Below are 22,357 nucleotides of genomic sequence, written 5' to 3'. Positions count from 1 at the left end.
GCTGTGCTTGGCAATCTGAAGATGTTCTGATCCCTGGGAAATCATTTTCTGGCTTGTAGGAAATAAATGTGCCTAATTCTGAATTGTTGCCAATCACCCAGAGAACAGAGTCCCCACTAGTTCGTTGCCAGAGTCAGAAGTTCAACTGCATCCACGAAGCTAGGATTGTTGGCTTCTGATTTACAGAAATAGAACTTTATCAACTGAAAGACCAGGATATGTACTATGAAGGAGATGAAGTCAAAACCACACCATTTCAGGTACGCCTGGGTGGTAAGCATCCAAGTGTTGATTTCAGCTCAGGTCATGATCTCAAGCTTCGTGAGATCAAGTCCCATGTCAGTCTCTGTGCTAACAGATTCTCTGTCTCTCTCACTCTCTCTGCCCCTCCCAACACTTGTACTCTGTCTCTCTCTCAAAAATAAATGAACTTAAAAAAAAACAAAACCCTCCATGTCATACACTTAAGGTTCATGTAAAAAGAAAATTTCCCAAATATTTTTGATATTTAAAATGAGATATTTCAGATCAATTATTAACTTCTGATGAGATTTTCCTTTTTATACATGGTTTCAAGATGTATTAATACAAACAGGTACACGTATGCACAAGCGTGCACGCACACACAAACCAGTAAATAAATGGCGACACATACATAAAGCATTTTCCTGAGAAAATGTGAAGATGCAAATTAAATGTTTATGAAGGTCTCAGACAACTTGCCATAAAATGCAAGGTCTCCAGTGGAAGAGGTTAGCTGGCTGGCTGGTTGGTTGGTTGGTTTTTTCATGCAGAAAACCTGGTAGGAGAATAGGAATCCAACTCCTGGGGTTGGATTGACTGCTTCTGAGCTCCTTATAGCCCCAAAAGTTTATCATTCCGTGAATTAATTCTTCAAGTGATCGTTCCCATAAACAAATTGTTCCTTGGGAGAAGGAGGGGCAGTTTGGAAAGTCAAGTTTAAGAACCCAGTTCTTTAGTGCTGACCATGAGCATGCTAAACAAGTAACCTAAAGATGATGGGTTCTTCCAAAACTTCACCACACCAATGAGGCACAAAGTCATCTATGTCACTGAAAGGGCAGTGGATTCAAATTCTGACTCTTTCAAGGGAAATATTTTTTATCAACTTAAACATCTTGGTTCCTATATTTTAGAAAGCACTTCTCAAACCTAGAAGACACAGTCTTTCTTGTCCCGTGTTTCTACCTCTAGACACATTGGTTTTCTTTGGGGCATGGCTTCCCAAGTTCCTGAATATTCACTCCCATCCTGTATCCGCGATCTTAAAACCCTGGACAAAAGCAGAGTGAAAGAATGGATGGCCCAAATCAGCGAAGACTTGAAGCGCTTTTACTCAGCTGTAAGCAAGTTAAGGAATGCAATGTAATTTCTTTTTTGGTGTGTGAATGCCCCCGACAAGTTCTCAAATCGCGGACACACATATACTGCTCGCTTCAATTGAGAATCTTCCCCAGAAAGCATGTCAAAAAGAGAGAAGCACAATGTTTCTGTTCCACTATACATATGTTATTTTAATTTTTTTTTTCAACGTTTATTTATTTTTGAGACAGAGAGAGACAGAGCATGAACGGGGGAGGGGCAGAGAGAGAGGGAGACACAGAGTCGGAAACAGGCTCCAGGCTCTGAGCCATCAGCCCAGAGCCCGACGCGGGGCTCGAACTCCCGGACCGCGAGATCGTGACCTGGCTGAAGTCGGACGCCCAACCGACTGCGCCACCCAGGCGCCCCATATACATATGTTATTTTAAAGTACACTTGAAATTCTAAGTGTGTACAAATTCAGAGAGAGGTTTAAGGAACTTCCAAAGCCATAGAGACAAGTTTAAGAAGCTGAAGGCTGAGAGCTTCCCTTCTCGTGTAATCCGTGCTTGATTTTGCACTCCTCACAGGTAAGCAGGCAGTGCCTAGAATGGAAGCAAAAACAGAAGTCTGTGCTTTGTCACTGGTTGGTCTATCTAGTCCTAACACAGCATGACTGGGAGGCGTCTTCTATGTGGAAGTTCACTAGCCTAATTTTTTATTTTTTTAATTTATTTTGAGAGAGAGAGAGTGTGCGTGCAAAAGAGGGGCAGAGAGGGAGAATCTTAAGCAGGTTCCATGCTCAGCATGGAGCCTGACATAGGGCTCGATCCTATGACCCTGGGATCATGACCTGAACCAAAAGAGAGTTGGATGCTTAACTGACTGAGCCACCCAGGTGCCCCTCACAAGTTCTAATATTTAAAGGAAAAACAGGAGTTGTCTCTTGGTTTGAGACCACCCCCCAGAATCTCATCCCCTCACAAAGGTCAATAATGATCTTCACGTCTGATGTTTTCACAGGTTTCATGCTGCCTTTCAAATAGAACCCACTGTGACAAGTCAAGGTCTTGAAAGAAATGTGTTCCTAACACCAAACCTATCAGTACTATCATAGAAATAAGTACTATTTACTGGGCCCTCACTGTCATAAATAATCACTCCTATTCCTTGTAACATGCCACGAAAACAATTCTGATCACCACTTTCTACAGAGGAGGAAACTGAAAATCAGAGAGGGTAAGACACTTGTCCAAGGTTACACAGCTTTGTAAGCAGTAGAACTGGTTTTCACCTGGGTACTCTAACCACCGGGGTAATGTCCTTAACTCCAGAGTCTCATGGCTGACACCTCTGAATGAGAATCGCAATACACGCCAACCTAGAAGGGTTCTGAGAAGTCCTGCTGTAAAGAAACCTGTTCAAATCCGGTGTGACCCCGTGATTGTAGAAGCCATGTCTGCTGATGAAGGTATTCGTTAGAGACCTGCACGATGTCTCAAACACAGTAAGTGCTCAATGTTGAGCAAATGAAACAGGTACTTATTATTGAATAGCAACAGCTCAAAAATTGAGAGTTAAAGAGGTTTTTTTTCAATATAGAGATATGTTAAAAATTGTCTAATATTGTAAGTGGTGAAAAGGCCTTATTTAACTTTTTATAATTATCTTCATTACAATCGCTCAGTCAAAGGGGTGTCTGGGTGGCTCAGTCGGTTGAACATCTGACTCTTGATTTTGGCTCAGGTCATGATCTCATGGTTGTTGAGTTTGAGCCCCACAGTCGTGGGATCAAGCCCCGCGTTGGGTTCCATGCTAAGCATGGAGCCTGCTTGAGATTCTCTCTTTCTCTCTCTCTGCCCCTCTCCACTGCTTGTGTGCACGCGTGCTTGCTCTCTCTCTTTTATTTTCTCCAATAAAAATAATAAATAAATGAATAAATAAAAACAGTCCCTCAGCCAAAAAGATTACAAACCTGTTGCAATGACATGGATGAATCTAGAGAGTATTATGCTAAGTGAAATAAGAAAGACAAATGCCATATGATTTCATTCATATGTGGAATTTTAGAAACAAAACAAGTGAGCAAAGGGGAACAAATTGAGAGAGAGAGAGAGAAAGAGAGAGACAAATTAAAAAACAGACTCTTAACTATAGAGAACAGTCCGATGGTTACCAGGGGGGAGCTGGGTGGGGGGCTGGGGGAAGCAGGTGAAGGGGATTAAGAGTACACTTGACATGATGAGCACTGGCTAATACATGGAGCTGTTGAATCACTGTATTGTACCCCTGAAACTAATAGAACACTGTGCATTAATTACTCTGGAATTAAAATTTAAGAACTTAATAAAAATTTTTAAACAGTTACAAACCTGTTATGCCCTGGACCAAAACCAGCCCCACGGAGCTGATCTTCCACGGAATGGAATTTACTCTGGCACACTCGTATGTATGATGCCTTTCCAAGGGCAAATCCCAAGATACCCGCAACTGTAAAAGCAGGTGTGGAAAGATAATTGAAAAGCTCAGCATCGCCTCTATTAATTATCTTCTAGAACTTTCTACATTAACAGTAGTAATTCTTACATGAAAAGTACTGTGATAAATCAACGAACAAAACCTCTGACAATGAGTCTCCCTATTAAAGAGCAGCATTGGGAAATGGAGGCTTTCTGAGCTCCTCAGTTTTGAGCTGGTGGTGGAAGGGCCAGGATAGAGCCAGCAAAGGTGCTGTCTCTGAGGCAGGCAGCCAGTGGGAGGCCCAGGTGGCAAACAAATGCCTGAGGCCCCAGGGCAGGGAGGGGTGGGCTTTGGGCGGTGGCCGTAGGTGGATTCCAAATCCTGGGGCAAGAAAGGCCCTTAATTCTCTTGATGGGTTACAGTAGGGGCAGCGGCACTCCATCTTGCCTGCAGGGAAGAGAGCTCACGAGGCAGAGGGAATCTCCTAAGGGAGAAATGTCCAACCTGCTCTTCTTGCTGGGAATGAGGTTTCAGACCCTGAACTGGAACGCGTCCTCTTTGTACATAACGGGTCTGTGTATGAGTGGAAGAAGATGAAACCCCAAGTTTGTGGGAAACATATTACTAGAAAGTCTCTGATTTTTAAAAATTATTAATTTGGTAGGTCCATTATAGAAAATATCCTGGGGGTGCCTGGGTGGCTCAGTCATGATCTCGCGGTTTGCGAGTTTGACAGCCCAGAGCCTGGAGCCCGCTTCGGATTCTGTGTCTCCCTCTCTCTCTGCCCCTCCCCCACTCATGCTCTGTTTCTCTCTCTCAAAAATAAATAAACATTAAAAAATTAAAAAAAATTAAAAAAAAAGAAAATATTTAGAAAAAACCCGGCTAACTAGCCAAAAGAAGAGAATGGCAGGCCCTAATGGCTCTATCATCCAGAGGCTCTGCTTGGTCTCCTCTTGTATGTTGTGCCCATGCCTCTGAGTCCAGGCTTTAACGAGGCCTAAGGTGGAGTCCCTACTGCTCAGTCTTATATCAGAAAGTGTTGAATGAACTAAGAACGTCAAAGCGACAAAAAAACAGACTGATTTTTCAGAGAGTCAACGCAGGCAGTTTGTTAACCTGACATTCATATCTCCAGTTGCTATAAACATCTTGTTTTTTTAAAAAAAAAAATGAATCTTTTTAGTGTTTGTTTTTTTAACTTCTATAACTTACGTGCAACTTTGGGCAATGATCCAAATCTTGGATTAGATGCTAAATAACCTAAGAAGTAATATATAAATACATTATTATTACATTTTATATCTTATTTAAATTTATAAAATGTAAATAAACCTTTAAAGTAAATCTTGATATACACAGATTCTTAAAGAGATGATTTTTTAAAAGTTATAAGTCAATTCTTAATTGAATTTAACTCTCAATCATTTTTAGCAAGTAGCAAAGTATTAGTAGCTTTAATGTACAGAAAAAGAACATGAAACAGACCATTTAAGACTAATTTAAATATATTAAGGGGGGGGCGCCTGGCTGGCACAATCCGTAGAGAATGCAACTCTAGATCTTGGCGTTCTACGTTCAACCCCCACATGGGGTGTAGAGATTACTTAAAAAATAAAATTAAAAAAAAAATGGTATCAACGCAAAGAGGGGGCTAACAATCTAGTTCCAAGCAATTAGGCATAGTCCCCTCCCCTTTTTAAGTAACTCAACATGAAGTCTCAGTTTAGAGATTCACAGTATATGTATCATAATTTTAAAATGAAAACAATAAAACCTATGGAAGGCAGAGTAATGGTCTCCTAAAGATGTCCACATCCCAATCCCTGGAAACTATGAAGAAAATGGGATTAAGGTTGCTAATCGAGTAATTTTAAAATAGGAAGATTATCCTGGATTATCTGGGTGGACCCAATGTAATCAAGATGCAATCATCTTGAGGGCCACCTGGGTGGCTCAGTCAGTTAAGTGCTGACTTTGGCTCAGGTCATGATCTCGAGCCCCGCATTGGGTTCTGTGCTGACAGCTCAGAGCCTGGGGCCTGCTTCCGATTCTGTGTCTCCCTCTTTCCCTGCCCCTCCCCCGCTTATGCTCTGTCTCTCAAAAATGAAATAAACATTAAAAACATTAAAAAAAAAAGATGTAATCATCTTCAATATGGAAGAGAGATTCAGAGACATATCATGGCAGTATGAGAAGATCTCGCCTCAGTGTTGCTGGCTTCACAGACAGAGGAAGGGGCCATGAGCCAGAGAATGTGGGTGGTCTCTAGAAGCTGGAAAGGGAAAGGAAGCCCCATACCCCCCTCACCCCCCCCCCCAAGGAATGCAGCATTGCCAACACTTTGATTTCAGCCCAGTGAGACCCATTTTGGACTTTTGACCTCTGAAACCCCGAGATAAGCAATTTGTATTGTTTTAAGCCACCATATTTGTGGTAATTTATTATAGCAGCCATGGAAAATTAATATACAAACCTGGAAAGGTATATCTGTACACATGCAGAAAACTGTAGATTTTAAGCAGTTTAATATTTATAAAACATAACCCCTATAGATGTCATGGCCGTAGTTTTTTGTTGTCAGAAGTGGTCTGATGAAGGCTTGTTACTGATTGATGAATATATTTCTATAAAAAGGCTACCTTGAAGTTATAAAAATGAAATTACATTTAACAAATCACCTTTAAAGACAAGAATAATATTGAGTGAAATGGGATTCTCCTGGATATGTGACATATGTGGTCTCTGACACCCCAAAAGGAACTAGAACATTTTCCCTCATGTTTGCTGGGTACAAATAGTCTTTTAAAAATCCTGGTAATTGGGGCACCTGAGTGGCTCAGTCAGTTAAGCGTCCCACTTGATCTCAGCTCAGGTCTTGATCTCAGGCTTATGAGTTCACGCCCGCATTGCACTCTGTGCTGGGCATGGAGCCTACTTTAAAAAAAAAAAAAAAAAAAATCCTGGTAATCAGCAGTGTTTAGTATAGTGGTCTTCAACAAGGCCAGGTACCTTCTTGTTATCTGGGGACCAAGCAATGTCTATGGAGGCTCTGGTGAGATGGAGAGAGAAGAAAGAAGAGAGCGAGAAAGGGAGAACAGACAGGAAAAGTGGAAACCTCTAAGAGGCAGGAAGAGGTTATGTGGGGAGGTGCTGGGCGGCTGCTAGTTCTCTCGATCTGTTGCTCAGATTAGACAGGGTCCCTTCCTTAGGCAGATGTAGCCTCTTGCATGCAGCCTCTTGCCATGAGGAATGGCGTGATGGACAGAGTTCGGGTGGATTTCAGTGTGACTTACCTCCTTGGAGCACAGCTGGGCGGGAAACAATCTGTCTAACCATACCTGGAGACCCTGGGAGACACAGGGACTCTGGCACAGAGAAAGCCGCTGCCTCAGTATCCTGTGGCTGCTGTAACAACTCACCACAAACTCAGTGGTTTAAAGCAACACAAATTTGTTACCTTATAGTTCTGGAGCTCAGAGGCTCAAAATGGGTCTCACTGGGTGACAGACCATTTGGGCAGCTACACCAAAATATGGCAGACTGGGTGGCTTAGCAACAAAAGAAATTCATTTCTCACAGTTCTGGAGGCTGAAGTCCAAGATCAGGTGCCAGCATGGTTGGGTGAGGGCCCTCTTCGGGGTTGCAGACTTCCTGTTGCATCATTATGTGATGAAAGGGGCCCGGGATCTCTTTTACAAGGGCGCTAATCCCTTCATGATGGCTCCACCCCTGCCCAAGGCCCCCTTCCTAATACCATCACACTGGGCCTTAGGAGTTCAACAAGTGAATTTGGGGTGACACAAATATTCAGACCACAGCACTGGGCTAAAATCAAGATAGTAGTAGGGCCGCATTCCTTTCTGGAAGTTCTAGAGTTTCTCTGTTTCCAGCTTCCAGAGGCCAGCCACATCCCAGACTCCTGGGCCCCTCCTCCGTCTTCATAGCCAACAGTGTGGAACTGAGCCTTTCTGGTGCTGCCATCCCCCTGGTTCCTTCTTCTCATCCACCCTTGCATTTTTAATGACCCTTTGATTACACTGGGCCCATCTAGATAATGCAGAAAAATCTATTAAAAAAAATTTTTTTTAATGTTTATTTTTGAGAGAGAGAGAGGGAGACACAGAATATGAAGCAGGCTCCAGGTCTGAGCTGTCAGCACAGAGTCCGACGCGGGGCTCAAACCAACAAACCGCGAGATCATGACCTGAACCGAAGTCGGATACTTAACGGACTGAGCCACCCAGGCGCCCCAATAATCTCTCTATTTTAAGGTCAGCTGATGAACAGCTTTAATTCGTCTGCAACTTTAATTTCCCTTTGCCACGCAACTTAATATAGCCACTCCTTCTGGAGATTAGGACATCTTCGGGAGAGGGGGTGCTTAGGCTGAAAATAAGCAAAAACCTGCATACATAAATCTTCCACCAAAAAACAAATGCCAAGTGCCAAAAAGCTGCCAGGAGCATCACTGAAACCTGGGCTCTCAAGTCGAACAATAACTGATTCTGAATCTTACCGTGGTGGACTAGTCCTTGGGTGGCGAGCATGCTCACAAGAGAAAAAGGCAGAGCTGCAAAAGAAAGATGCGGTTCAATATCGCTAGTTTAAAACTTGGCACCTCACCCAGAAGTCAGGGGAAATTAGCCTGTGTTTTCTTCTCTTATCTACCTTGGCAACGAGGTGTTAGTCATTTGTTATTTTACTTATTCAACAAGTATTTATTAAGCACCGCATGAAGAATTTTCTTGAGATCTGTCCCAGTCACTCAGCCGGGAGGCACAGCATTACCATGACAAAACCTAGCCCCGTGCCACTCCAGCTCTGACACCCGCCTTTAGGGACCGCCCACCACGCACCAGATGCTGAGCGCCACAGACGACAAAGGTATCTTAGTGAGAGTGCACACTTAGCCGTTGAATCTGGGAGTCGCCTTTAGCTGTCTTTTGAAAATTTCAATCCTACAGAAAAGTTAAAAAACAATACACTAAACTCTGGCATACCTGATCTAGGACCGTTCCCAGCTTTTGTCTCAGAGGATATTTTGGATATGTCACAATTTGGATATGTCTATTTTCTGAAGATTATGAGATTATCACATTCATGTTAAACATGGGCGGTGCTGAGCTATGATTTTTAAAACAGGCAAGTTAGTTTGGCAAAGGCAGTATCTAGTTCTATCAAAACGCAACACTTCTTCCAAGAGCAGAGAGCACTGATCAACATCCAGCTCCTCCCAGCAAGAGAAAAATCAAATAGCAACCAATGTTTCCACTCATATCTACCTGATGGCAGACAAATGGGTCATACTGAAATGTTAATCTACTAGTGCTTACTTAAATTACTTATTCATAGGTTGTAAAAAAAAAAAAAAACAAAAAAACAAAAAACAAACTTGTGAATTTCTAGGAGCACAATCAAGAATCATAAAATATAATATCAAGTTCTAAAGTATTGCTTCCAATTCCAAAACAATTGATATTGAACTTGAATGATTTGAGAAACGAAAAAAATGTGTATTTCAAAGTATAAATTATCCCAATGCTGCAAAACACTGGGACTAAATCTATGGGCTCTATTATGACATTTTCAAATGACAAATCATGAATTTTTTAAATTGGAAGAGACCTTAATGCGCAGCATGAATTCACACCCTCGCCTTATATAAGACAGGCCCAGCAAGAGGAAGTGAATCAGCAGAAAAGGTTATTTCAGAGACATTGTAAGAGAATTATTATTAACGGAATGTTGTCACTTTTTACTCGTATCACAAAAATTTTAATGTTTATTTATTTATTCTTATTCCACAAATATTTAATAGGCAATTTCTATATGTGTAGTGCTGTGCTTGGCTCTGGGATGAAGCAATGAACCTGATATTATTTCCGAACTCAATGAAAGTTAGTCTAGTGAAATGTAGGAGGGTCAAATCTTTCCAGAAATTCTAAATAACACTCTTGGCACACGTCCTTGGTCACACGGAGGAAAGTGTGTATCACTTCTTGCTAAGTGAGGGAAGGTGTTCCTACATCAGGTATGACCTCTGCACTTAAAAGGGCTTCAATATGGATTTAGAATCGAAACAGCCACTGATATGTAAAGTTCTTCAGGGAATTATGCAGTCTCTGCTCAAAAGGGACTCGTTACCATAATTCTACTGTGATATTTGGGCAGTTTATTGCAGCAAATATGGTGTTAGCAAAGATTAAGAGGGGTTCAATTACCTCTCTTCCAGAAGCTTTCTTCTTGACACTCTCGGATAATCTTTGAAATCTCTCCTCTGTGGATGTGCAGTTTTGATTTTGGACAAAATAATAGACTCTGCAAGGAAAGTTATGTGGTGAGTTGACTGAAATCATTAGAAAAGCATCTGCTGTTTTCTCTAGAGGAGGGCAGGGAGGTCTCTTCACTCAGGTCACACAGCGTGTGTCCTGTGTGGCTGCCAGCAGAGTAATGACCAGTCTCAGCCAGTGCCTTCCAACTGGGAACGCTGGGTGGGTTTAGGCAAGGAAAGCATCCCAGCTGCAGAAGCAGAGTGACTCATGGACTCGCGAGTATGGAGCAGATATCTGGTCACAATGAATCACTGTCGAGGCCACATTTTCTTTCTTACCCCCAGCTTCCGTCCATGCGGCTCATCCTGCCTGCAATGCTCCTCACTCCCTTTGCCTGCCTGGTGTCCTTGAGACCCAGTTGCCTCCTGGGTGAAGAAGAGATTTCCCCCAAAGCACAATGTTTCCATCTCTGGGATCCCATTCAGGGCAGTGTACTACAAGTTAGCTATTTATAGATCTGCATTCCAATTCATCTGTTTATACTTCTGTATGCATTTTTAGGCTAAGAACTCGCCAACAAACGACTTTTTGTCATCATACTCTACCTTAACAGGTTTCTTTTTTACACATTTGTAAGTGGTCTGCACGTAATTTCTGATGGGATGACCAACATGGTTGAAATGATCACTTTTACTAGTATTCTTTTTATTGTGTTGATATGCTATAATCTGGACTAACTCCCATCATATACCACCCTTCCCCTTTTGTGGGTATATATTACTCACTCACTCTTACTTCCATTCTCTATTCTCATATTCTCCTCTATCACTGCCATTCTGGGGGCTTAATGCCGATCATTTGTTGGTATGCATTGCCGCAAAATGTTCACTGTTATGGGTGCATGCATCTTTTTTTATGCAAATGGAAGTTTTGTATATTTAATTGTACTTTAAATGTTAAAAAATATTTTTAATGTTTATTATTTATTTTTGAGAGAGACAGAGGGTGTGCAGGGGAGGGGCAGAGAGAGAGAGGGAGACACAGAATCTGAAGCAGGCTCCAGGCTCTGAGCTGTCAGCACAGAGCCCGATGCGGGGCTCGAACCCATAAACCGTGGATCGTGACCTGAGCCAAAGTTGGAAGCTTAACCGCCTGAGCCACCCAAGCGCCCTTTAAAATGTTTTCAACTCAGCTCTATGCTTTTAAGATCCATCCATGTTGCTTACATATCTAGTTCACTGTTCCAACTGCTGGCTAATTCTCCAGGATGCTTCCTGGAGGATGTTTCCTCACCAGGGCATGTCTCCTTACAGTCCCCTGTGAGAATATTTCTCAGATATACCCCTAGAAGTAAAATACAGGGCATGTGTATTCCTGATTTGACAAAGTCTCGCTAGAGTTCTCTCCCCAATGGCTGCATCGTACTTACCCACACCAGCAGTCTTGAACATTCCTCTATGCCTACAGACCCCACCTAGGGGCCAGTGAGGCTGGACTCTAAGCAGGTTAAAGAACAAAAGCTTGGAATATTTGGCATTATCCAGTTTTCTAAATGTTGACAGTCCAATAGGTATAAATGTTAATATTTTATTCTTATCTGCACTTCTCTGATAACTAATGTGTTTGAGAATCTACATATTCTTCAGCCACAATGCCCTTCTCCTCGAATGTTGGGGCAATCCCTCAACTGAACCTGGGCTGTGCTCTTTTGTTATATGGTAGTTCAATGCTTTTTGATTGTGGTAACACACACATAATACTTACCATTTCAACCATTTTAAATTAGACAATCTACGGCACTGAGTCCATCCACAATGTTGGGCAGCCACAACCACTGTCTAGTTCCAGAACTTTTTCATCACCCCCAAAGGAAATTCCATACTCATTAAGGAGCCTCTCACTTCCCGCTCCCTCCAACCCTTGGCTCCCTGGCGATCACTAATCTGCTTTCTGGCTGTACGGATTTGCCCATTTGGGGTAGTTTTATGTAAGTGGTGTCATACAGTATGTTTCTTTTTGTGGCTCTCTTTTCTCCCTTTGCATGATGTTTTTATGGTTCATCCATGTTCTAGCACGTGTCAATAATTCATTCCGTTTTGTGGCTCAATAACATCCCATTGCATGGATATACCACATTTTGTTTCTCCAGTCATCTACTGATAGATATTTGGGTCATTTCTACCTTTCGGCTGTTGTGAACAGAGCTGCTACGAACTGTTTGAACACCTGTTTTCAATTCTTCTGACCCATACGGTAATTCTATGTTTAACTTACTGAGAAGCTGCCAAACTGTTTTCCCACCAACAAAGTATGAGAGTCCCCACCTTTCCACATCCTTGCCAACACTTCTCATTTTCTCTTTTGTTTGTTCTTTTCAAATTAGCATGTTAAAATTCTCAATATGAATTATTTCATTAATTTAAGCTAAATAAGCTGTTTCTGTTTTAAATTATGGTCATGCTAGTGATTGTGAACGGTACCTCATTGTGGTTTTGATTTGCATTTCCCTAATGACCAATGACATTGGTCATCTAGTCATTTGCTTGTTGGCCATTCACATATATTCCTTGGAGAAATACCTATTTAAGTCCTTTGCCCATTTTTCTAATTGGGCTGTTTTTCTCTTTGATGTTGAGCTGTAAAAGCTCTTTGTATATTGTGGATAATAGACCCTTGCCAAATATGCATTTGAAAATAATTTTTTCCATCCTCTGGGTGGTTCATTCGTTTTTAAAAATTTTTTTTTTAATGTTTATTTTTGAGAGACAGAGAAAGAGACAGAGCGTGAGCGGGGGGTAGGCAGAGAGAGAGGGAGACACAGAATCCAAAGCAGGCTCCAGGCTCTGAGCTGTCAGCACAGAGCCCGATGTGGGGCTTGAACTCACGAACTGTGAGATCATGACCTGAGCCGAAGTCGGAGGCTTAACTAACTGAGCCACCCAGGTGCCCTTCATTCATTTTTTAAAAACAAATTTTATTTAATTTGCTCCTTACTATATTAGTCACACTTGTATCTCCTTGTTTGTGAATTATTTATGTAGGACCTCTGCCATTTACCTCTTGGATTTTTCATGTTTTTCTTGAGGTGCAGTTCTTTCACTTTTGAGTTTTGCCTTGCTGATTTTGCCAATATTCATTTTTGGACTCTTTGTAGTAGATAACAATGTGGATGACGGCCACCGTTTCTTGAGTACTTTTCCACGGGCCGGGCACTGTGCCAAGCACTTTACATGCATGATGACAGGTGGGAAGACCTCACGGCCCCTATGCCTTCAGAGTTCTATAAACAACTCAAGCAGGTGACCTCTGTCTTCTTTCTCTACAACTCCCCACAGCACAGCGCCTGGCTGACGGTGGTCAGGGTGAGTGAGTCACGGGGTGAGAGAGGGAGCTCTTCTCACCCTCCACTTACCTTAGTTCCTCAGCAAGCACTCCTTATCGCAGTGTAAATATCTCCTCTTGGTTCTGCCTATGGGTGCAGCAGGGGTGGGGCACATCTCCCTCCCTCCTTTGTCCCAAATACACACATATATATGCATCCAGACTCAGGGACCCTGACTACCACACTTGCTGTGAGTCCTGCAGTCAAGACTGGTGCTCCCGCACAGTCTCCACAGAGGAGTTCTGGTGACCCTTTCCTGTAGAGCCATAAATGTTTCATGGTTCTCTATTTCACAGAGGCAACTCGGGTGTCTAAATTCCTTTCCTTGTGACTGTGTGTCATTTGTCTGTTAACCTCTCCTAAACTTTGCTCCTTAAACATCACCCCCCTTCATAAACTCATTTTAGCTGGGAAAGTTGATGCTGGAGAACAGGAACTCCATTTTCCCATCACAATACTTTCTCTTTGCTTCATTTACGTGTCCCCGAAACATATACTATTCCTTCTGAACAATTTGAAATATTGTGCCCGTGTTAACACTAGGGTTCTCAATCTGATCGCTAATTTAGTGGTTAAGGAACACCTGTCAGCAGCATAGATCAGTATGATTAGCCCTGGTAACAAAAATGTAAAAGCAGGCATGATGTATCATTCTGTTAGATTCAGTTAAGACTTTTGCTCTGCTAAAGGAAACCTCTTCAGTCCTTGACAGCCTACGTAAGAGTCAGGCTAGAGTCTAAACAGGGAAGAATAAAGAAAGGATTTTATAAGTAAAAACTGAAAAGGCTCCTTTCCAAGGAAGCTAGAAAAATAGTTTCCTTCCCCACTCCATTGTCTCTGCGCCCATCCAACAAAGTGCCAGACTGCAAAAAGTAAGATGACTGGCCAAGGATGAGGTCTAAGGAAGGTTCTGGATGATGTTCCTCTTCAGTTGGCAGACGTCCAAATTAAAAATATACCTGCTTGCTTGGTGGTGGCAAATGGGGGCCTTTATCTTGATTTCCATGAGTAGACACCGAAGCCATGATGACTTTGTCTCTGCTTCTCTTCTAGTTGAGCGTACTCAGCTTATTCGTTGACGCGAAGTCTAAGGAAAGTAGAAGGGAGTCACTATGCCGTGGCTGAATGTTTAAATCAACCTTAAAAACACCCTTAGTATCAACTCACCAATTTGGAAAACTTATTTTCATTTTATCATTAGTCTTCATCTCCAGCCACCTGCGAAACTCACATTCTAATGCTTCTTCCCCACCAACGCACACAAATTAACTCACCTAGTGACAGATTAGATTTAGAGTGTAGTGAAATGGCACTATGCACAGTGCTACTACTTAAAAATTGTGTCCTAAAAAAAGTTTCAATTCATTACAAGGTCACTAGGTACGACAAATATTTATGGAGGGCCTACTATGTGCCAGACCAGGGAATACAAAGATGGATAAGACAAATCAGTGCTGAAGAAGCCCCGGGTCTAAAGGGGAAGAAAGACAAGTCAGCAGTTACACAATAGGCAAAGGGCTCCGTTACAGGTACGTACAGGGTACTAAGGAAGGAGAAAGAAAGGTCTATTCTCTCCAGTCAGTTCTGAAGACACCAAAGGCTAAGATTTTTGAGCTTTCAAGGGGTGGATGGGCTCCAGAGGCAGGAAGACCAGTTTGGAAGGTAATATATTGTCCAGCCAAGGAACTGAAAAGACCTGAACCAAGACCACATGGAAGGACAGAGATGATAAATCTGAGTTTGGAAATGCTGGATATGGGTGCCTGTGGGTGCATACATTGGAACTAGCCAGCAGGAATTAGAATATTTGATAATTTGGGTCTGGAGTTACAGATTAGGCATAGGCTGAAAAGATGAATTTGGGAGGTGCCATCGTAAAGATGATGGGTAAAGCAAGAAACATGAATAAAGTGATCTACAAAGAGTATTGGAAGATGTGAGCTTTGAGGCCAAGGGAATACCAACAAGAGAAGAAAAACAAAACAAAACAGGCCAAGGAAATGACTGAGAAGGAATAGTTGATACAGAGGGGTAGGAATTTCTAAAGGAGAGAATGAATTATCAGTATCACATGGCTCAGAAAAGTGATTTGGCAATGTTGGGCATAGTCCAGGTGGACCCCACCCCGCTCCTCACCCCAACAATGGCCACTACACTCAATAGCCCTGGATTCTATTTCCCTGCAAAGTAAATATCATACACATTTCAGTTTCCTACTAAAATGCCAGGCATATGAGCCAAGGGGACCCTTAGTTGTACCACGTTTCACCTCAGATATCTAATGTTATTATAGAGGCAGCATGACGATACCCTACAGTGAAAAGTCTTGAAATCAGAGACCTGAGTTCAGATCCCAACTCTACTCCTCACTAGCCTTGTGCTTTGAGGCAAGTGATTGAATGTGTCTGTGCCTCAGCATTCTCACCTGTTACGTGGGGGTGATGGATACAGCAAGGGGCTCGAGGGGCTATTGCAAGGATGAGGAAGGAAGACGAGGGAGGAGTCCATAAACCCCAGCTCAGGACCCTGCCCACCGCGGGCGGATGAGCAGTAAAGGGCAAGCTGTCAGAGTGGCCCTGGGCACTCTATTTCTTGAGGATCTTCAGGAAGCCTTTGCTGACCTAAGGCCAAATTAGATAGTCTTTGCTTAGGCATTGGGCCGCTGCCTCAAATCCGGAAGCAAGGACACCACATCTCAGCTTTGGGGGTCCCCTCAAACCCAGTGAATCACCAGTCCACAGCTGAGCAAACCTCCCGGGAGCGTGCTGCCTTCCAGGTGCAGCTCCCGCCACCGTGCCCGGGGCTGGTTTGGGGTCCCTCTGCTTCCCCAGTGCTTGAGGTTGCAGGGGTGCTGGCAGCTGGGCAGTGGGAGGGAGGCCCGCAGCAGCACGAGGAGGGGTGCTAGCTCAGACGGACAGCGGAGGGGGTCGCCGCACTTTCTGGCGGCGGGGGAGGGAAGCCGGAAACAGCCCGCAGGACTCTGCCTCGATCTACACCCTGAGGCCACCTGCACAACCCCAAGCGTCCTACGTTTGCCCGACGTCGGCCGGAGCCCGAGCCAGGAGAGGAGGGGCTGGAAGGGGCGACTCTAGATGTCCCACCCCTGAGGACCCCGGCGGTAAAGCGGCAGAGGAGCGCCCCCCCCCCCCACCCTTCCCGCTCCTCGCAGTCCCTCCCGCTGTCGCCCGCGGTCACCCGGGGCGGGCTCACCTGCGTAGGTAGGGACCCGTCGCTGGCCGCGCCTGGGGGCCCGCGAAGCCGAGCCCAGACCGCCTCCTTCCGCGGCCGCAGCTGCAGCGGGACTGCTCCCGCCTCCCGGCGCCGTCCCCGCGCCTCGGCCGCCTCCCCGCCGCCGGGCCCCCGCCTCTTCCCCGAGCTGCCCGCGCCGCTCCTTCCTCCTCTTGCTCCGCCCCTCGGCTCGCACGGCGAGTGCACCCAACCCCCGCCTTTCTCCGCGGTGACGTCAGCGCCCGCTCGCCAGCGCTCCGGCTAAAACGCTGCTCTCGGAGGCTCCCACCCCCTCACGAGTCTGGACACCTGGTAGGTTCTACCTCCTCGACGTTCAGAGAACTTCTTTCATCCCAACAATAACTGCAACTACCATTTACCGAACACTCTCCCTAGGCCGGGTGTTCACATGCACTTACAGGCGAGCCTTCCTTCCTTTTTTTTGCAGGAGGGGGGGTTATAATTGACATATACCATTATATTTCAGATGTAAAACCTCATGATTAGATATTTGCGTACATTGTGAAATGATCACACTAAGTCTAGTTGACGTGGCTCACTATACAGTAACCAAAACCAATTCATTTTTTCCCCCTTGGGATGAAAACTTTTAAGATCTACTCTCTCGGCAACTTTCAAATAGGCAATGCAGTATTATTAACTGTAGTCACCATGCTGTACATTACACGCCCATGATTTACTTATTTTATAACTGAAGTTTGTACTTTTTGGCCCCTTTCGCTCATTTCACCCATCCACATGGAATCCTTTTTACAACCTTTAGAGCGAGTACTGTCATCTTCATTTTATAGAGTAGGCGGGTGTCGTGCAAGGCCTGGGACTTTGGAGTCAAAGCCAGGTCAGCCTGGCTCCCAAGCCTTCTCTTTCTATTATTCTCTGTCCCTGTGCTCTGGCTGCCTGCCACTCCCAACGGCTGACACTGACACTGACATTGAGGGAAAGCTGCCGAGTGCCTTTGTCATCTTTATCACTCACCCCAACCTCCTCATTCTTGTAAGCTGAGCATCTTCCCCTGGGATGCCCAGCACTGGGGCTCAGAGAGTGTGTTGACTTAGAAGTCAGGTTGTAAGTCGAGTAGAAGGCCCTCATCATTTCTCACTGTTTCCTACCATCCTGATTGGTCTCTAATGCCTCTGGCTCTCCACAGTCCTCACCCCCTCAATAGTCCCTCTACCAGCCACCCCTGCCTGCTTTCTATTCTTCTTTCTTCAAGTTGAGGCAGCTCTGCCCACCTGAGGCCTGGCATGGAGCCTCTCCCTAACTGGAGTCCCCACTCCATCAATCCTGTCCTGGTTCGTTCATACTCATCCTTCTCTGACTTTTCCTCAGAAAGCCTGACTTGACCCCCCATCAGACAAAAGTAGGTCTCCCTTCTCTTTCAAAGCAGGATGCCCCGTTGTTTTCTTCCATACCGCTTATCATGAATTGTTATTATATACTTTTTAAAAAGTTTATTTATTTATTCTGAGAGAGAGAGAGTGGGGGAGAGACAGAGAGAGACAGAGAGAGAATCTCAAGCAGTCTCCTCACTTCCAGAAAGCACCTACCACGGGACTTGATCTCATGACTGTGACATCACGACTTGAGCTGAAATTGAGTCAGTCACTTAACCAGCTAAGCTACCCAGGCACCTCTGTTATTATGTACTTACCAGTGAGCTTCTTTTTAAAAAAAAAAACAAACCTGTTTGCTCTGCCTCAGTGTAATCTTCACGAGCTACCGAAGAAGATGATATCTGTTTTGTTCATTGTTGGATATTTAGCACCTCAGATATCGAAGGGGCTCAAAAATGGCTGTCAAGTGAATGAATGAAGGAGACTGGGTTCAAAGGCTGTCTGTCAAGATGCTGTTGTTTTGAAGGATCAGTGCTCCCTAGTAGAATTCCCCCAGACCACATTACTCTTTGCAATTTACCAGTTTCTTTCCATTCCTTTTTTCTTTTCCAAATGGAAGGGGATATCATTCTTTTTTTTTTTTTAAGACTTTATTAAGTAATCTCCACATCCAACACAGGGCTTGAACCCACAACCCTGGGATCAAGAGTCACCTGCTCCACCAACTGAACCAGCCAGGCACCCCAAGGGCATAGCATTCTATTGTTACTTTTACATTGTGGTACCAGAAGTCAGAAATAACCCTCTGCCATTTTCTGGTCTGAAAGGAACAGCTTTCTAACTGATTTTGTTAAAAAAAAAAAAAAAAAGAAAAAAACAAACAACAACAAAAAACCCGAACAGCCTCCCATTACACCAAAGTCTAACATCCAACAAATACCCTAGGGGCTTTTAGCATCTTGCTAAAATAATGTCCATGTCCCAATCTTCATTTCTACTCTCCATCAGAACGTTCAGCTAATTGCTTTAAATAACTAGAAATTACCTATATGTAATGTGCAGGAATTATAGAAATTCCTCACTTAGTATTTGTTGGACAAATCTGGTGTGCCCACGTATTGTTTTAGACACTTTCAGAGACAAAAGAGAAAAGATGTGGATCCTTCCCACAAAGAATTTGTCATTTCCCGAAAAACTAGAATAAAATAAAATAGTTTTGGCCCTAGAAGAATATAACATTGAACAGAGTCCTTTTTTAGGCTTTGCTTCAGCATCCTACAGAGCTTCAGGATCATGACCACAAAGATGATTATCGTTGGCTAATGCTGTGAAAAATGGGGCTGATTTAGAAAGTGCCAAAATGTTCACAGCAGGTTCCAGCTTGAACTCTTTCCATAGCCCTGCACTGTCCTTAGGCAAGAGAGGTGCTAGGAACATATTCAGTCACATAGCCAGGAAGTGAGAGCACCAGAATCTGAACCCGGGCTCTAGAGCCATGTGCTTTCAGAGCAATGCCACCCCACTGTCCCTCAACTGTCATCACACTGTGTTACAACTACTGATGTCATTCATTGCCACCTCTTGACTATGGGCTACTTGAGGGCAGGGACTGATTTTGTTCAGTAACTGGGACATTGTGTGAACTCGGGAACAAATAAATGATTTCATTGGGGCACAGAATGAAAAAAATGAGTAATACCTGCTCCTTTATTTCAAGGGGCCCACAATGCTTTTTCTCCTTTTTTTCCTTTCTTCCTTCACAAAATGGCTGCAGGGCCTTTAATTTAAATTAATTAATTAGTTAATAGGAGGAAATAAAATTTGATGACATGTGTAATCAAATTCACATAAAATGTGAGATTCCTGCAGGGCCTTTTATTTTTTTATTTTTTTTTAATTTTTTTTTTCAACGTTTATTTTATTTTTTTTTTTAATTTTTTTTTTTCAACGTTTATTTATTTTTGGGACAGAGAGAGACAGAGCATGAACGGGGGAGGGGCAGAGAGAGAGGGAGACACAGAATCGGAAACAGGCTCCAGGCTCTGAGCCATCAGCCCAGAGCCTGACGCGGGGCTCGAACTCAGGGACCGCGAGATCGTGACCTGGCTGAAGTCGGACGCTTAACCGACTGCGCCACCCAGGCGCCCCCGTTTATTTATTTTTGAGACAGAGAGAGACAGAGCATGAACGGGGGAGGGGCAGAGAGAGAGGGAGACACAGAATCGGAAGCAGGCTCCAGGCTCTGAGCCATCAGCCCAGAGCCTGACGCGGGGCTCGAACTCCAGGACCGAGAGATCGTGACCTGGCTGAAGTCAGACGCTTAACCGACCGCGCCACCCAGGCGCCCCCCTGCAGGGCCTTTTAAACAACCTGAGAAATAGGTATTCTCATTCTGACTTTACATGCAAGAAAAATCCGGCCCAGAGAAGGTAACTAACATGGCCAGGGTCATAGCTGGGAATTGGTACATCCAGGGTTCAGACCTTTAGTGGCTTAGCTCCAGACTCATGCTCTTAACCTTTGTAATTATCTATGTACCCAGTAGCCTCACTGGGCAGAAGAGATGCATAAACTGATACAGAACAGGAGATAGGTACAGACAGAAGCTTGGGCAGGAGCTGGTGGGGGGGGGGGAGGCAGGGGAGGGACCCAGCAAGCAGACAGCAGGTGGGAGAAAGCACAATGCCATGTGGCTGGCCCTCCTGAGGGTGGGAGGGGTGGGGATAGATTTTAATGCAGGCGGGACTCTAGATCAGCCCCACAGGGAGCTCCGGGCTCATTCACAACCACCTCTTCTTCCCTGCTGGGTAAAAGGGGCTGTGGCTGGCTTCCTGGTGGGGAAGTTTCCTGGTGTGTGTGTGTGTGTGTGTGTGTGTGTGTGTGTGTGTGTGTGTGTGTGTGTGTATGTAGGGGGACTGGGGGAGGGGCATGTTGGATGACATCAGAGGCACCAGAGCAGCCCTCATCTGCCTGTCATCTTTTTTCCTGCCCCAGCCCTCCACTTGCCATCTGCCTAGTTAGTTCTGTGAGAGGCTCTGTGAATCACAAGATCCTGTGAGTCACTTGTTCGTTCTCTGAGGAATAAATAACGTCAAGTCTCACAAAAGCACAGAACGGTCGGGTTTCTATGAGGTGTCACACAAAGATTGAGCACGGATTCTGCTTCCCTTTATGAGCTGACACTCCTGTCAGGAGAGGCATGTCACCAAGGTCTCGGCTTGAGCTTTTGGGCCATCAACCCAGAGTCCTGGCCGCGTTAGGTTCATCTGCATTTGATGTTGAGACTGCCAGACTCAGCAAGAGCAAAAGCGTCCCTGGAGATCACGATTTTCCCCAAACGGAGAAAACCTGAAATGTGAAGATGAGTGCACATTGATTTGGTTGTGTCTCCAGTCTTCCTTGAGACTGGCTCATCCTTTCTTTCACTCACAAATGCTGCTAACAGACATCCTGCAAGTAAATGTAGTGCTTGAATATTCCAGAACTGCTTTCCATAGCCTATGACATGCAAAGCCGTTTGAGTGCAAAAAGCCAGAATGCTCCTGGTATAGCAGGGAGACTATGTGGTCGAGCAGAAGCCAGTAATACTTTGTGGCAGTTATATATGTATATATATGTATATATATACAAAATTTTTTTTTCAAGTTTGTTTATTTTTGAGAGAGAGAGAGACAGAGTGTGTGGGGGTGGGGGGCAGAGAGAGAGGGAGACACAGAATCTGAAACAGGCTCCAGGCTCTGAGCTGTCAGAACAGAGCCTGATGCAGGGCTCAAAGTCTACACGGTGAGATCATGACCTGGGCTGAAGTCCGACACTCAGCCGACTGAGCCACCCAGGTGCCCTCTTTGTGGCAGATATTTTGATCTCATTCCAAGAGTGTGTTGTCATCCCTGTGTCCTGTGTCTTCCCCAAGCCTCTCCCTAGGGCATCTTCCCACCTGGCTAGAGTCAGGGTGGGAGAAAAGCAATCTGATTTTATGGTGAAAAGTATTCACAACAGGGTGTTAATCCAAACACAGATTATCTCCTTGCAGGGCATGATTCTGTTCTAGAAGAGAGGCTTATTAGTGAAAATCTAATTGATAAAGGTTGGGTAAGACTTACTTACAAAAATAGGCTTTATTTTTTTAGAGTAGTTGTAGATTCATAGTAAAATTGAGTAGAAGGGACAGAGATTTTCCATATCCCCCTTGCCCCAAGTCATGCATAGCGCGCACCCCCCCCCCCCCCGCAACGCAAGCCTCTGGTGCAGGGATCCCTCCTATGTGCTATATTTCAATGACCTCTTTATTTGCCTCTATTGTAAGATGTAAGATCCCTGAAGACAGGGACTGT

General features: G+C 44.3%; 1 protein-coding gene across 2 annotated transcripts; it reads right to left on the bottom strand.

Annotated features, from left to right (window-relative positions):
- Positions 1–1,749: 1,749 nt before the first annotated feature.
- OCIAD2 (OCIA domain containing 2) lies at positions 1,750–16,817 on the bottom strand. 2 transcript variants are annotated; one of them, XM_030313888.1, is made up of 8 exons: positions 16,651–16,817; positions 15,866–16,061; positions 14,400–14,527; positions 10,008–10,104; positions 8,303–8,356; positions 4,999–5,046; positions 3,696–3,813; positions 1,750–1,928 (listed from the first exon to the last, which is right to left on the bottom strand). In XM_030313888.1, the coding sequence occupies exons 3-8, from the start codon at positions 14,463–14,465 to the stop codon at positions 1,847–1,849; spliced, it is 465 nt and encodes a 154-aa protein (XP_030169748.1). In that variant the 5' UTR covers positions 14,466–14,527; positions 15,866–16,061; positions 16,651–16,817; the 3' UTR covers positions 1,750–1,846. The 2 variants fall into 2 exon arrangements, with proteins under 2 accessions (XP_030169748.1, XP_030169747.1); XM_030313887.1 differs by lacking the exon at positions 15,866–16,061.
- Between the last annotated feature and the right edge of the window lie 5,540 nt (positions 16,818–22,357).

Source organism: Lynx canadensis, chromosome B1 (genome assembly GCF_007474595.2).
Source record: "Lynx canadensis isolate LIC74 chromosome B1, mLynCan4.pri.v2, whole genome shotgun sequence".
In the NCBI taxonomy this organism is placed as follows: Eukaryota; Metazoa; Chordata; class Mammalia; order Carnivora; family Felidae; genus Lynx; species Lynx canadensis.
This window is presented reverse-complemented; position numbering and strand designations above follow the sequence as displayed.